Consider the following 15,135-nt stretch of genomic DNA (forward strand, 5'->3'; position numbering starts at 1 on the left):
TAATATACACTCCCCTTGTGTACTTTGATGCTATATTACTCTTGATGATATACTCTGATATACTCCCCCTTTTTGACAAACATCAAAATTTAGTTACCATTTGGAGGTGGCAACTGATCAAAAATGGATTTGTACTTTGTCTTGGCTTTGGTGAGAGCGACAGAGAGTGCATCCTTTACACTGTCCATTAAAGAATTATGTGCATTAATATCAGCCAATAATGAAATTAAGCCATCTAAAGTGCTTCCCTCTTGTGTAGTAGAGAGGTAAGTGGCTCGGTTTAGCTATTCTTGAACGGATGAAAGATGAGGAAGGAATAATGTTTGAAGTGTCATTATGTCCATCCTGGTCTTGTGTTCTTCATTCCTCAGTTCCAATTGTTGAGCCATGAGCTGTTGTAGCTTAGTATAAAAATTCTAAACTGAATTGGGCTTCGGGGTCAACTTATTTGAGAGATCGGTGATCTCTTTCTCAATTGCTTCTGTTTTATTCTTAATGTCCTTAAGGAATAAAGAAAATGTGTAGAGTTTCTGAAATAATGAAAGAATGTGCTTTAGCTGAGGGGACAACTCAGCAATAAATTTGACAAGTTTTACCTTGCCAATAACAATGGATTTTTGTACTTCCTCTATCATTTTAGCAGTTAGCTCCTTGTCTTTTAGTTTGCTCAAGTATTTGGATGCATCTACTCTAGATGTCTCAATCTGATTTAGGAGTTCATCCAATTGAATATGGATGGCTGCATCGGTTGATACTGTAGCTGAAGGTAGCATATCTGATAGTAAGGTCTTTACCTTCTGAAGTACTTTATTCTTCTTTTGTATGGGTAGTTGCTTCTCCTATTCGGCCTTTGCTTTACACAGTTCACCAAATTCAGTGAGTGCTTGCCCTTTCAATTTGGAGATGTCTACATTGAGCAACACTATCGGTTTTGATAAATCAATTTTGAAACTATGCTTTTTCAATTTCTTTTCTTTACCTTTCACCGGGTGAACCACTACAATAGCTTGAGAGGCTTGAGGACCCTCTGTAGGTTGCTCGGTAGAGACAACACTTTGGTCAATTTCTTTAGCCTTGGTAGTTTCCTTCGGTGTCTCAGTGCTTGGTGTCTCAGCTGTAACATTTTCCGTGCTAGAAGGTGCTTGAGAGGTTTGTTCTTGTGAAGTACCTTCTGTTGTAGACTTTTGACCTTCGGTGCCTCCATCTGTATCCTGAGGAGCTTTGGTTGTAGCAAGTTGATGGATCGGTGGGTAAGGCTGTACTTGTTCCAAAACAGATTCACTGGAGACAATTTTTGCATAAGCATTGCCTTCTATCATTTCTTGTTCAGGTGCCTCTGCATCCATGATATCTCCATCTATTTGAATAGTGTCAGTAGGGTCTTTCTCAGTGACATCAGGCTCTTGGTCGATGACATCTACTATTTCCACTGTAGATTATTCACCAACATTCTTTCTTCGAAAGATGTCCTTCCATTGTTCTTTTGTTTCCTTCTCCACTTCTATATACAGGCCATTCATCAATTTCAAGGCCTTTTGTTTTACTGTAAATTGTGTTTGGTTGTTTGTCAGATGTTCCTTTATTTCATCAACCGACATATCAGGAAAGAGATGCACCAGACTTCTTTCTCTGATTTGTTTCTCTGAGTCTAGGGCATATTGCCATCTGGTTTCAATATGTGCATATAATTCCTTAGGAATAGAATTACATACTTCTAATGGGACCACTCAGAATTTTAGAAGTGTGGAAATGACAACTTCTTCAATTTGCCTCTTTTCATCAGTAGATTTGGATTCATATTTGACAAATCTGAATCCACCAAATCCACCATATTCCTTCAAATTTTTACAAAAATTTTCTACACTATGTACATCTACCTTCTTGCTTTTCACAATCTGAAATTTATTTGCATCTTCAGATTCGGTGTCACTCGACTCTTTTGGCAAAATGAGTCTCCAAGTAGATTTCTTGTAAGTTCTAGTTACCTTAGGAACGATAATAGTCTTTTGTTTCTTACTCGGTGATGTAGCAGATGCCCTTGTGTTAGGTCTCTTTTTTGGAGGGGTCGGTAGGGCCATTGAAGTTTCCTGTTTCTTTCTTTTCAACACTTTTCCCTAAGGTAATTCGATGCTAAGTGTTATGGCTGCTTCTTGGGCTTCTGTCTCCTCTTCAGTGATGGCTAGAACTCCTTTGACAGGTGTGGAGGAAGACTCTTCTCCGAATTTCTCAGTTAATGCCTTAATCATCTTTGTAGCTTTTCTTGTAGCCTTAGGTACTACAATGCTAATTTTTACTTTTTCCTTCACCTCTTCATAGGTTCCATACCTCAGCTCAGTAGTATGCCTTGGCAATTATAGATAGGCATCAATTTGTTGTTGTGTGATATCAAAATCAATCTCATAACCCATTGGTGGAAAAGATTGAGTTATCGGTTCAACAACATTCGTATAACAATAATCGGTGTCGACCTCAAAACATATTTCATCTTTGTATTTTTCTACCAACTGTGGTGGAATCCGGTACCTGTTATGCATTTTCTCTTGGAACTTGCTGAAGTAATCATCCATTATATCATTAAAGTTATCACCTAACTTCTTGATGAAGTCATTGATCTGATGGGTGATTAGTCGGTGTAGTTCCCAAACAACTTTACTGACTATTGGAAAAAAGTTCTCAAAGTAGAAAAACATACATACAAGTAGTGATCCAAATTTTAGAGTATTTGCTGAGTTGTTCTTCTTCGGCTTCCTGATTGTGTTCAGATTTTCAAACAAGTTCTTCAACAATACTTCACACAAGTCAGTTTTCATGCCTTTCTTAACAATTTTGTATGCTAAGTCCACTGCTGCACAGGGTACACTATTTTCCCTTGCCGATTGGAAGAAACAGTAACCAATTACCCTAATGGCAAATTTGAGTTCAGGATCAGTGACATTGTTCAACTTCAAACCTCTGCAATCAGATTCTACTCCAGTCAAACTGATCAATTCCTTCTGTGATATCATTTTTTGTGCTCGGGCATGATCATAGATAGGATAACCGGTGATCAAATGAATGATTTCTTTAGTGATCTTAAATAGTTGCTCTTGTAGCCACATGAAATCATCATGCACTCGGCTTAGTACAAACTTGACCCACTGGGGTTTGGACACACAGGGATAGGTTAGGGCTTCAGTCAATCCCTTGATTTTGATATGCTCATACTTGCTATCCATTTTACCATCTATGCACAATTCATCATATGCATCTTTGATCTCAACATGACCAAGTTCTTCAACACGACATTTTGTGAAGAATCTCACATCCTCGACTAACAAGACTCGATCCGGGATGAGTGAAAAGGCAGTTTTGTCATCCGGTTCAAATGCAATTTTGGGAGTCAAAGAGTATTTTAGTGAGGGCTTCTCTACATTCTTGACAACAATGGGGTCTTGGATCTTAGGTGCCATTTTGATTTCAGATAAAAATTGACACAAGAACCTTAGGATTTGAGAACTTAACAAATGACAGACGCTTCACACTCAACAGATAATAACAATTTAATGAGTTCGGTAAACCAGCTTAGCAATGCAATGAGATTTGATGTAAATACCTTAGATTTCGCTTTGAAGATGGTTTGATCGCCTTGATTCGCTCTGCTCTGCTTCTCGAAAACTTGGTGAATGAAAATGACCACGAAAATACCTTTAAGTACTCAAAAATACCTTATCGGGCCCCGTGCAAGTTAGGTCAAGGACATTAAATGCACTCGGTTCACTTAACTTTCTTTCCCTTTTTTTTTTGTGCTTTAACCGAGTAACCAAATTTCCTTCATATATTGACTTGATAGGCTTCCTGAATTCACCGACTTGACAGATTTCCTGTAAAGTGCTCCAAAAGACTTTGATAGAATTTCAAACTTACTACTACATCTTACTATGCAAATTTTGAATTCAGTACATACTAAAATAGGAACTGTTTAAGATTTAACCTTGTGAGAATGCAGTCCCTTCATACCTTTACCAATTAATTTGGAGTGGGAGCACCTAACTTGGTAGGTAAGGTGCTTTCTTTATTTGACACAATTTCCTTCTTTCTCCAAATCATCTTTAATTTCTCTTTTATTTCCTCAGTGTCTTGTCTAGGTTGATCTCTGCAATCTCCAGCCAAGTGTCCAACTTTGTGACAATGAAAACATGCCATACCAGGATTTCTCCATGATCTTCGGTTATTCATTCCAAACCTTATAAAGCAGTTGACACTTATATGTCCATATCTTCCACAACATTCACACCATATCCTTGTATTGTAATCCCATGGTATTGCAGAATATTGTTGGTAAGGATTTGTGTGAGTTCGATAACCTCTAGTATTTGCTCAGTGTGCAGACCACATCTGGTTCTTTTGCTTAAACCAACACTTCTCGGTACTATGTCCATATCTATTGCAGTTTTTACAAAACCCTTTGAATTTTGCCTTCTGATAGTTGTTAACAGACTTTGTCCTAAATTGATTAGATGTGTGACCATATTTATTGCAATTGTAACAATAACCATTGGTCTTAGTGGCATTCAGTTGCTTACTTTTTCTGATTTGACACATGTTGGTAGTATGACCTTGATTTTCATAGTAGTTGCAAATAGGCTTCTTCCTTTTGATGTTATTCCTTTTTCCAGCTTGTTTTGATGATTCTCCTTTCTCGGTAGTGCAGATTCCCTTCTCGGTAGAGTCTTTTCCTTTGTAACCGAGTCCTCCTTCTTTGTAGGGTCGTCTTGTGTTCAGTTGCTCATCCAACATCTTTGATGCTTCATAACTCTTCTTCAGTGTTTCCTTAGATTTCTTCTCTGTTTCAAGTTCATTGCTCAACCTTGATACTTCAAGTTTCAATGCTTGATTCTCATCATCTTTCAGATTTGCTTCATGATGTGCATAACCTAGTTGATCTGTCATATTTTGTTGAATCTCAGTCAACCTTATGATTTCATCATCCTTATCAGATACTAAAACTTCAAGTTGTTGTTTCTCTCTTTCTAGATCTCTTACTTTGTCCTCGATTGTCCTCAATGCATCAAGATTTTCAGTCATCTATGTACTGAAATGTTCATGTTCTCTTTTCATTGCTCTTAGTTGATCAGCCAGTGCTTTGTTCTTTTCTTTCAATTGTCCAATCATTTCTTCAGTCTCTTCAGACATACTGTTCCCAGATGATGTCTTGATTTGTTTCACTAACTCTTGAGAGTCCTACAAATCATCAAATAATCTTCTTCTCACTTTCAGAGATTTTTGCATTTGCCTTTGCATGTCTGCAATCACTTGATTAGCATGATCCAATTCTTCTTGCAGATACACAATCCTCCGAGATTGTTTGTAGCCTTCCATTGATAAGATCTTTCTCTTTAGGCAGTTAAACCCTTTTCCAAGATTCAAGCTTTGATACCAATTGTTAGGCCCAATATGGAAAGCTAATGTACTGAGAGGGGAGGGGTGAATCAGTACTTCAAATCCTTTTATCAACAATATCTTTACTGTTATGCATAAACCGAAAACTACTGTAACATAACATAAAGCTAAAACAAATAAGTAACAATCATACATGATTCACTCCATAACACATATATTTTGATTACGCAGAAACTCTTGATTAGAGAGAAAAACTGCTGTGGGGATGGCACCCACAACTTCACTACTGCAATAATAAAGAGTGCTCGGTTAGAGCTACATATTTAGCTATTTCTGATAGCTTACCCTATTAGGAGTAACAAGATCAGTTAGATCTACCTTGCTAAAGGATTTTACAACACTTTATATAAATGTTGCACCTGGTTAGAGGATTTACAATTTATAGACTTGATTAGAGTCTTTTACCCTGTTAAAGGTATCTCTTACAACTTCAAAATATTACAATAAGACTTTACAAATATTTGCAACTTTACATCTGAAATGCTGTAGCAGATTCTATGTGCTCAAAATAAGATTACCTTGCCTATAGCATACCTCGGTAACTCATAAAGTAACTCAGTAAACCCTTATGTTTACTCTGTTCTTTGACTGTTCTCGGATAACCTTCTCGGTGACCTTTGTGTCTCTGTAACAGTCATAATACTCTGTGATTTCTCATGTATCACATAAGTCTTGCTTCATACACATATGCACACACATTTCTCTCATTCACATGTATCTCTAACCCTAAATTCATGCTGTATAAATAGATTTCTTATGTCGGTGGTCTGATTCATTACTTCGATCTTACAAACATGATTTCTCGAATAAATAACCATGCAAAATATTTCATTGGTTAGATGACCTCAAAATTATACAAAATCTATATGTACAATTTCCAATGCAATAACGGTTCTATGTGCCTCGATCTTGCAACACGTTTTCATATGTGTGTCTAGGTTCAATGAATCTGGTAACATGTTTCACTCGGTGTATATCAACTCGGTGTATTATCTTTACTCCTCGGTAGACATGAAATAACACTCGGTAGATAGCTCGGTGTATACTGGGCTTTGTGATTGTTTTCCTTCTATAACCGACTAGACTGTTCATACCAACTTCTCTGTGTGTACCGACTGCATGATTCAGTAATGCTAACCGACTAGAATATATAGAATGACTTTGGATATAAAACTAATGGCAATTTGATAAGTAGTAACACACACCTGATTAAATGAATTTTATTTATTTAATTATCATTTATCCACCTATTAATTAAACTAAGGTTTAATTAATGCACCCTTTTCTTCTATCTAGCCATTAATTAAATACAACATTTGATTAAATCCCCTTTCTTCCATTAATTGGATAAATTCTATTAATTTAATTAAATTCTCTTTCCATATTTTATTTGAATTTACATTTAATTCCTTCTACAAATAAATAAATCAATATTTATTTATAAAATCCCCCCACTTGCATCTTCCTACAAATGCAAGTTGCATTAATTTTAGTTGAAATAAATCCTTTAAAACAAAATTAAATTCCTATTTATCTCCCACTTGCATTCTCCTACATTTTCCATTAACTTCCTAAGCATTCTTCTATAAGTCCTCAAATCCCACTTAACTAGCCTAAATTCCTCTAATCATGTCACATCCCTAAAATTGAGGGAGTCACTTTTCCAAATTTGGGGAAAGTCTTCAAAATGTGTTGAAGACTTAACCTTTTGTTGAGTCTTCCAAACTTGTAAGGCTCTTACAAAATCCTTGAAGGTTATCGACGTTCCAACAAGTTAACCTCCAAAGTCTTCAAAGAGCCTTTAATGCTCTTACAAGACATCATCTCTTCACCATGCTAACCCATGATGGTTTGTCCCTTTGACCATCTTTCAACTTTGCAAAAGAGTTTTAACTCTTGGACAATAGCATTCATCCTTGGATAATAACTTTATCCAATGGCTCATCTTCTTAAGGTTAACCCTCAAATCTTAATAAGCATATAATACTTACTTAACATCCTCTCAAGCCTCTTCTTGGTGACAATTGTCAACATGAAATTGGGTTGAAAATTTCACATGGATTGATGACTTTCAATCTTGACCCTTCTTAAGCCAATTCAATCTCGGTCATCTATTTGACCAATTCTTCTATAAATAGAGCCCATTTCCTCCATTTTAAGAGATCTAAGTTTTGTGCATCTACACTATAGTCACATAACATTTAACATTTTAGCCTCTCTTTGAAAGTAGTAATTAGATCATTTAGTAGCATCATAACTTAGATTTATCATGTTTGACATATCATGTTAGTTTCATTTCCATGCTAGCATATATTATTTTCAGACTATTTTAGTCTCATATCAATCTCATCACCTTACACGATCTCCATATCATAGTTTCATATCCATATCAAAATCACCAATAGGATCTTAGTTGCATAGTGTTAAATCTTGGATCATACACTATCTCTCTCATTCTTTGAGTAGTCATCCTAAGATCAAGTGCTCTTCCAAGCTGAGAGCCACCTTGAATCTAAAGGATCATTGGAGATAGAGGACGATGAGACGATTTTGAGAGTTTTTTAATTGACTAACTTGTTTTGTTGAATCTCTAATGCAATGTTTCATTGGTATGTCAGTGTTATTTGTCTCTCTTGCAAGTACCACAATCTGAGCATACAATGACAATGAGCATCCTTCCATCATGTTCCGATGAATGCCCACACCTATTTCAAAGCTTCAGATTTTGCACAACTGGGAGCAGGCGAGAAATGAAAATTGCTCGATTGAAAATATGCATATGGAGATTGACTGGGCAGGAGAAACAGTTTTAAATATTTCAACTTTAGGCGAGACTAACAATTGCTAGCCCTTTCAAATAGTAGGGGGCCTTCGAGAAGTGCATTAATCGAGTGCTAGAATCGAGCTAGAATAAGGGGGAGTAACGACGAGGGAACAGTGAGCATGACGAGTTGGGAGGGCCCACACGAGCCATCAAATACATTTAACTGTCGGATAAACATGGATTTAGCAACATAAACATCGTCTAATCAAACAAAAATAGAACTTAGAAGCGGACCCACATAGAACAAGACTCACAAAGTCAAAGCTTAAGACAAGTGCTCAACTTTTTGAAAAACAATTTGTGGAGCAAGTGACCCCATAGATAGTAAAATTGCTATTTATTTTTATAAAATCCTCTTAAATCATTTTGTAAATTCAATTTATCAATAATATTTCTTGCCTAAACAAAATTATAGGCAAATAAAAAGAAGAGGAAAAAATATGATGAAGCCACATATCTATATCTTCAATAATTTCTAACCCCTTTGTTTGAAAACTTATTTTTAATTTTTATTTTCAATTTTTAAACTGCTGCTGGTCCACTAAAATAGGTAAAAATTCCAATTTATCTCTAAAATAGATAAAGATTTCAATTTATCTTTTTCCTCCTAATAAAAAATTTACATGGTAACACTACTGTTCCACTAAAATAGCTCCACTAAAATAAGTAAAGATTCCAATTTATCTCTTTCCTCCTAATAGAAGTTTCTTTCTTCCTCCTCCTAATAAAAGTTTAGATGATAACACTCCATCTTAATAAAAGTTTAGATGATAACACTCCATCTGCTTAAATTTAAGAACAAATGCCTCTCCTTCACTCGAAGGATGCCTCTCCGTCACTCTCCCTGTTCGAGGCTCTATTCCTCTAAACACAGTCCCCTTGATCAAAGTTAAGATGATAACACTCCATCTGCTTACACTCCATCTGCTTAAATTTAAGAACAAATGCCTCTCCTTCACTCGAAGGATGCCTCTCCGTCACTCTCCCTGTTCGAGGCTCTATTCCTCTAAACACAGTCCCCTTTATTTTGATCAGTCCTTTCTCAAAAAAAAATAGGCCATTCGAATTTACAGTTGCTCTTCCTCTTTTCTCAGAGAATAAAGAATTTAAAATTACGATGTTTGAACTTTCCTATTTGGGCACCAAGACTGCTACCATTATTTGAGTAATCATTATTTTCAACACTCTTTAGGAAAGATACACAAGTATTTCTATAAATAACCAAGTACCTTCATCTTGCAGGATATGTTCAACACTCTTCCCAGCACACGAAGTATGTTCAAGGATTTCTATAGATAATAGAATACTAAGCATTGCGAAGCATCCTAAGCTCTCGTCCCATAGATCCAAGCAATAAAATGGAGTAACTTCAATGCCATTTTCGTTAATCTTGGCAGACGTATCTACAGAGAATTACAAATTTAAAAACATAATAAAAACAATAAAACTCCAACAAATTCCATGCTCACTGTTGGAAACAAGCAAAATTTAGACAGAAAATCTAACCTTGCCTAAGGACCTACAACAGAAGCTGAATCGAACATCATCAAATTAGAAACCCCTTTAAAATCTTATTAATTCTCAGGTTCTCAAATCAAAATATTTAAATCCTACAAATTCTAACAAGAATTGCAAAATCCTCATATTTATTTTAGTCCAGAAAGTTTTCATGTACAGATCCGCAACTAGTGACCAAAATATACTATGAACTTACAATCTAAAAACCAGCTCAGACACTTGAAAATCCCACAGATCTATTTACATCTTATAAAAGCCACTCCATTCTATAGCTCTTCATGATTGTCATGCTTCTTACAATTGGGACTCTCCCTCCCACCTTGGCAAGTGTGTTTTAGCTTCTCCCCAACGTCTCCAGCAGCTTTGGAGGCGGTCTCCTTAGCAGACTCGTATTTTTGCTTGGCCTGCTCACTCGCGGTGTCCTTTGCAGACTCATAGGCTTCACCAACCTTGTGTTTTGTTGTCTCATAAGCATGTTCTGCAGCATCCAGAGTAGAGTCCTTGCTGCTCTCTAGTGTTCCTTTGGCTTTGGCACCTTTATCCATTGCAGCTTCTTTTGCTTGCCTCAAAGCTTCTTGTGCCTGTTCCACTGCTTTGCTACCTTTCTCCTTCACATTTTCCTTTGCTTTTCTCAGGGCTTCTTCAGCCTGTTCTACTGTTAGGCTTGTCTTACTCTTAGCTGTATCCTTCAAGTTGCCGAGAGTAGAGTCCTTGCTATTCTCTATTGTTTCTCTGGCTTTGGCACCTTTATCCATTGCTGCTTCTTTTGCTTGCCTCAAAGCTTCGTGTGCCTGCTCTACTGCTTTGCTGCCTTTCTCCTTAGTATTTTCCTTTGCTTTCCTCAGGGCTTCTTCAGCCTGTTCTACTGTAAGGCTTGTCTTACTCTTAGCTGTATCCTTCAAGTTACCACCAGAGTCCTTGCTGTTCTCTATTGTTTCTCTGGCTTTGGCACCTTTATCCATTGCTGCTTCTTTTGCTTGCCTCAAAGCTTCTTGTGCCTGCTCTACTGCTTTGCTCCCTTTCTCCTTAGTATTTTCCTTTGCTTTCCTCAGGGCTTCTTCAGCCTGTTCTACTGTAAGGCTTGTCTTACTCGTAGCTGTGTCCTTCAAGTTACCGACAGAGTCCTTACTGTTCTCTACTGTTTCTCTGGCTTTCGCAGCTTTATCCATTGCAGCTTCTTTTGCTTGCCTCAAAGCTTCTTGTGCCTGTTCTACTGCTTTGCTGCCTTTCTCCTTACTATTTTCTTTTGCTTTCATTAGGGCTTCTTCAGCTTGTTCTACTGTAAGGCTTATCTTACTCTTGGTTGTGTCCTTCAAGTTGCCGAAAGTAGAGTCCTTGCTGTTCTCTATTGCTTCCCTGGCTTTGGCACCTTTATCCATTGCAGCGTCTTTTGCTTGCCTCAAAGCTTCTTGTGCCTGTTCTACTGCTTTGCTGCCTTTCTCCTTCACATTTTCCTTTGCTTTCTTCAGAGCTTCTTCAGCCTGTTCTACTGTGAGGCTTGTCTTACTCTTGGCTGTGTCCTTCAAGTTGCCAATGGTTTCTTGGGCTTGTCCTTCATAAGATTGAGCTGTGTCCTTCACATTACCTAATTTTTCCCCTGCTTTGCCTCCATATGATTGAGCTGAATCCTTTGCGTCTTGCAAAGTTTCTACTCCTTCACTTGCTTTCTGTCCTCCATAAGAACGAGCGCCTACATAGAAAATTAGAATACCGGCATATGAACAAGAAGTATTTGATTTCACACAATAGAAGAAGAATTTTACAGAAATACAAACAGACCATACTTAATCCAAAATAGTACAACACAGCTTAATCAACCCACAATACAATATCATAACACTACATTAGCATATCATGGCTTCTAAATCAGACAACTGTCATAAGGACCCATTACTGGTGCAATGCCTAAGATATTGATACTAGGGAAACCTAAATCAAAATTAATTTATGATTGGTAAATGCAGTTAAAATAAGAAAGGTATAACCATATATTTAAGGATTTTTCCTTTGCTCAAATAAAAACTTTTCCTTGGAAAGATTCTTTGCAAGGACCTAAACTAAAATTTATAGCATAGCATTTGAAAGTTTGTATCTTGTAAATTACCAGTTGTTGCCTCGGAGACTTTCTTTTTAACATTAGTTAGTCCTTCTCCCACCTGGCTAGCGAGGTCCTGGGCAGTACCTTTCTGGTCCCTCACTTGTTGATTTGCACTATCATACTTATTGCCAGCTTCACTGCATTACGAAAGAAACAAGGAAAAGATCATTATAGATATTTCAATGATAAAATAAAACATACAACATACAATTTGTTTTATAAGCAATGGTTTCTGGTGTTTTGAAGCATAAATGAGGGATAATAACACACTGTTTTCAGAAGGCTATGTTCTAATTGTCACAGAGTGACATGTCCATAATGATGACCCTTGTAAAGAATAACCCAGTTTGAGTTATGGTCCACTTAGACTACAATCTAATCTTAAACAACTATTCACTTGTACTAAAGGCGAAGAGTAAATCAGGGCAATGATAAACCTTTCCCAGCACAAATGAGCTAGAACAATGTTCAACATATTGCTTTTAACTTATTAGTTTCAGCCGATTACTATCAGACACTATTTTAAACGAGTCAGTGCAATTACCAATATCCCAAACTGAAGCAGGATTGGATATGTAGTTGGCATGTTGCATATCAGAACCCACACCAAGCAGGCTAATATGAACTTCGACAAACATTAAACCTAGTTAGGTTATCGTTTAGCTATATGAACCATTGTAAAAATGAGGCAGACAAATTGCCATATAATAGACAAGTTAAGAGGCCAAGTAATAACCATTGCGATAACTGGTGTGCAGTAAGTCAGCTTGATCACTATGTATAATAACTAAGGATCAAGCCTCACTAACTTATAAACATGGTTTAAACCAAGTTTGAACTATGGTCTGCCAACTTTGACTTAATCAGATGTTTTGGATAATATTCACATTTCTGAAAGATGTATCTGGAAACAACTGAGATAGTATATGTGTGTTGTCGGCACAATCAGCTGTGTGTTGTTGGCATAATCAGCTGTGTTGTGTTAATATTCACATTTCTAAAAGATGTAGCTAGGAGGGGGGATGGGTGTGTTGCGAGTCTGTACGTAATATCTTGGAAAAAACCCTGTTGCGAGTCTGTACGTAATATCTTGGAAAAAACCCGGTTCCTTGGTCTTTTCCTTCACCTATAAATTTATAATAACTGACAGCATCAAACCTACTTCAACCCTAACTAAACAATAATCTCAGAAATGTATCTTTGAGGGGAGATGAGAGTGTTGTGGGGTGTTGTGGGTGTGTACGTAATATCTTAGAAACAACCCTGTTCCTTAGGCATTTCCCTTCACCTATAACTTTTAATAACCCCCCAACTTCAATCCTTGGCAATTTTCCTTCACCTATAACCTTTTGGCAATTTTCCTTCACCTATAACTTTTAATAAGCCTCAACTACAAACCTTTTAACTTTTAATAAGCCTCAACTACAAACCTTAGCAATTTTTCTTCACCTACAAATTTATGATAATCCCCAACTTCAACCTTAGGCAATTTCCTTTACCCACAAATTTATGATTTATGATAACCCACAACTTAAAACCTTAGCATTTTCCTTCACCCACAAATTTATGATTTATGATAACCCACAACTTCAAACCTTACTAAAGTATAATCTCAGAAATGTAACTTGGAGGGGGAAGGAGGCGTGTACGTAATATATTGGAAACAACTCTGTTCCTTTGCATTTTCCTTCACCTACAAATTTCTGACAACCCACAGCTCCAAACCTAACTAAACTATATTTTAACAATGATACAAGTGCATTGCTATGATACCAACTCTGCTACTATTTGAAACAGCTGCTAACTAAACTATAATCTAACAACTTTCCTTCACCTCTAATTTTATGATAACCCACAACTTTAAACCTAACTAAACTATATTCTAACAATGAGGCAACTACATTGCTATGATGCCAACTCTGCTACTATTTGAAACAGCTGCTAGCTAAACTATAATCTAACAACGAGGCAAATGCATTGCCATGATACCAACCCTGCTACTATTTGAAAACAGCTTCTTATTAAACTCTAATCTAACAATTAGGCAAATGCATTGCCATGATACCAACTCTGCTTCTATTTGAAAGAGCAGTGTAACACAGACTACTGAACATGATGCCTCTGTCCTGACGATGACCACAGGAATTCATTCCAAAAACAGTATGGCATTCCTACTCCTATGAAAACAACCGAGTCCCATCCTTTAGCTATGGGACCTATAATAACTATAAGATTAAGACAGTTTACAATAATGAAAACCCAGATTTAAACCTATGTGGGTATGCTTCTGTATTAGAATTTTATTCCTGAAAATGATATCTAGCAATGTTCAAATACCCTATTCAACCAAAATACTTAAATTGGCCTTGATATACATACTCGGTAACAACACCAGAAAAGGAAGAGAGCTTATCCTTTGCCCAATCAGTCCATGACTCGGAAGACTCCTTGGCCTCCTGAGCCTTCTCTTGCGCTGCCTCTGTAGTCCTCTGCCCCTGTTCTTTCGCCTCCTCCACTGCGGCATACGAAACCAGCACCACCACCAACAACCACATCACCACCACACACTTCATCAACCTGTCAAGCCTCTCCATGGCCACTTAAAACTGCCAAAGATTCCTCTTTTCTCCGTTCTTTTCTCCCACAAGTTCTTTTACAACTAGAAAATGCAATTCAACCCTTGTTTTGCTGTTACAGGATCTCTTTCCTTTAGTGAAATGCCGAAGAGGATATGAAGAGTATATATATGTGTGCGAGAATGTAGAGCTCCAGCTGATATGTGTCACCGACATGTCTGCTGACGTGCATGGTTCTGCTACGTTGCAGTTTAATGAGCAGCCGCGTATCTTTTTGTTCTGGCGTGGCGGAAGATCAGTAGTGCACGTCTATGTTGGAATGCACATTTCCTTTACAAGAGGTGGCAGGTTTTATCTTCAGTTCGTTCGTACCATATCAACTACGTGTAATGCAATTCAGTGAAGCAATAATCAGAGTCCTCTTCCGTAGTGTAAAGTCAAAGCTTTTTCAGACTGTAACATCTTTAAAAAACTAAAAAAAACCCGCTAAAATTTCTACACAAAATTGGACTCTTGAAATTTTCGGGAGTTAAATCTTCATGTTGTTTATTTTTTATGCGGTTAATCTGACTCCAAAACTGTGATGGGTGGATGCATAACTTTAGTGGATGCATAATTTTAGTGTTATACAGACAGAAAAATTGCAGAATATACAGAATGGTTGCAGGATTGGGCAGCCC

General features: G+C 37.1%; 1 protein-coding gene across 1 annotated transcript; it reads right to left on the reverse strand.

Moving 5' to 3' along the window:
* Positions 1-9,892: 9,892 nt before the first annotated feature.
* LOC131032943 (uncharacterized) lies at positions 9,893-14,611 on the reverse strand. Its single transcript, XM_057964046.2, has 3 exons — positions 14,259-14,611; positions 11,886-12,016; positions 9,893-11,471 (listed from the first exon to the last, which is right to left on the reverse strand). Exons 1-3 carry the CDS (start codon positions 14,471-14,473, stop codon positions 10,048-10,050), a joined length of 1,770 nt encoding a protein of 589 aa, XP_057820029.2. The 5' UTR covers positions 14,474-14,611; the 3' UTR covers positions 9,893-10,047.
* Positions 14,612-15,135: the final 524 nt, after the last annotated feature.

This window comes from Cryptomeria japonica, chromosome 4 (assembly GCF_030272615.1).
Source record: "Cryptomeria japonica chromosome 4, Sugi_1.0, whole genome shotgun sequence".
Taxonomy (NCBI): domain Eukaryota; kingdom Viridiplantae; phylum Streptophyta; class Pinopsida; order Cupressales; family Cupressaceae; genus Cryptomeria; species Cryptomeria japonica.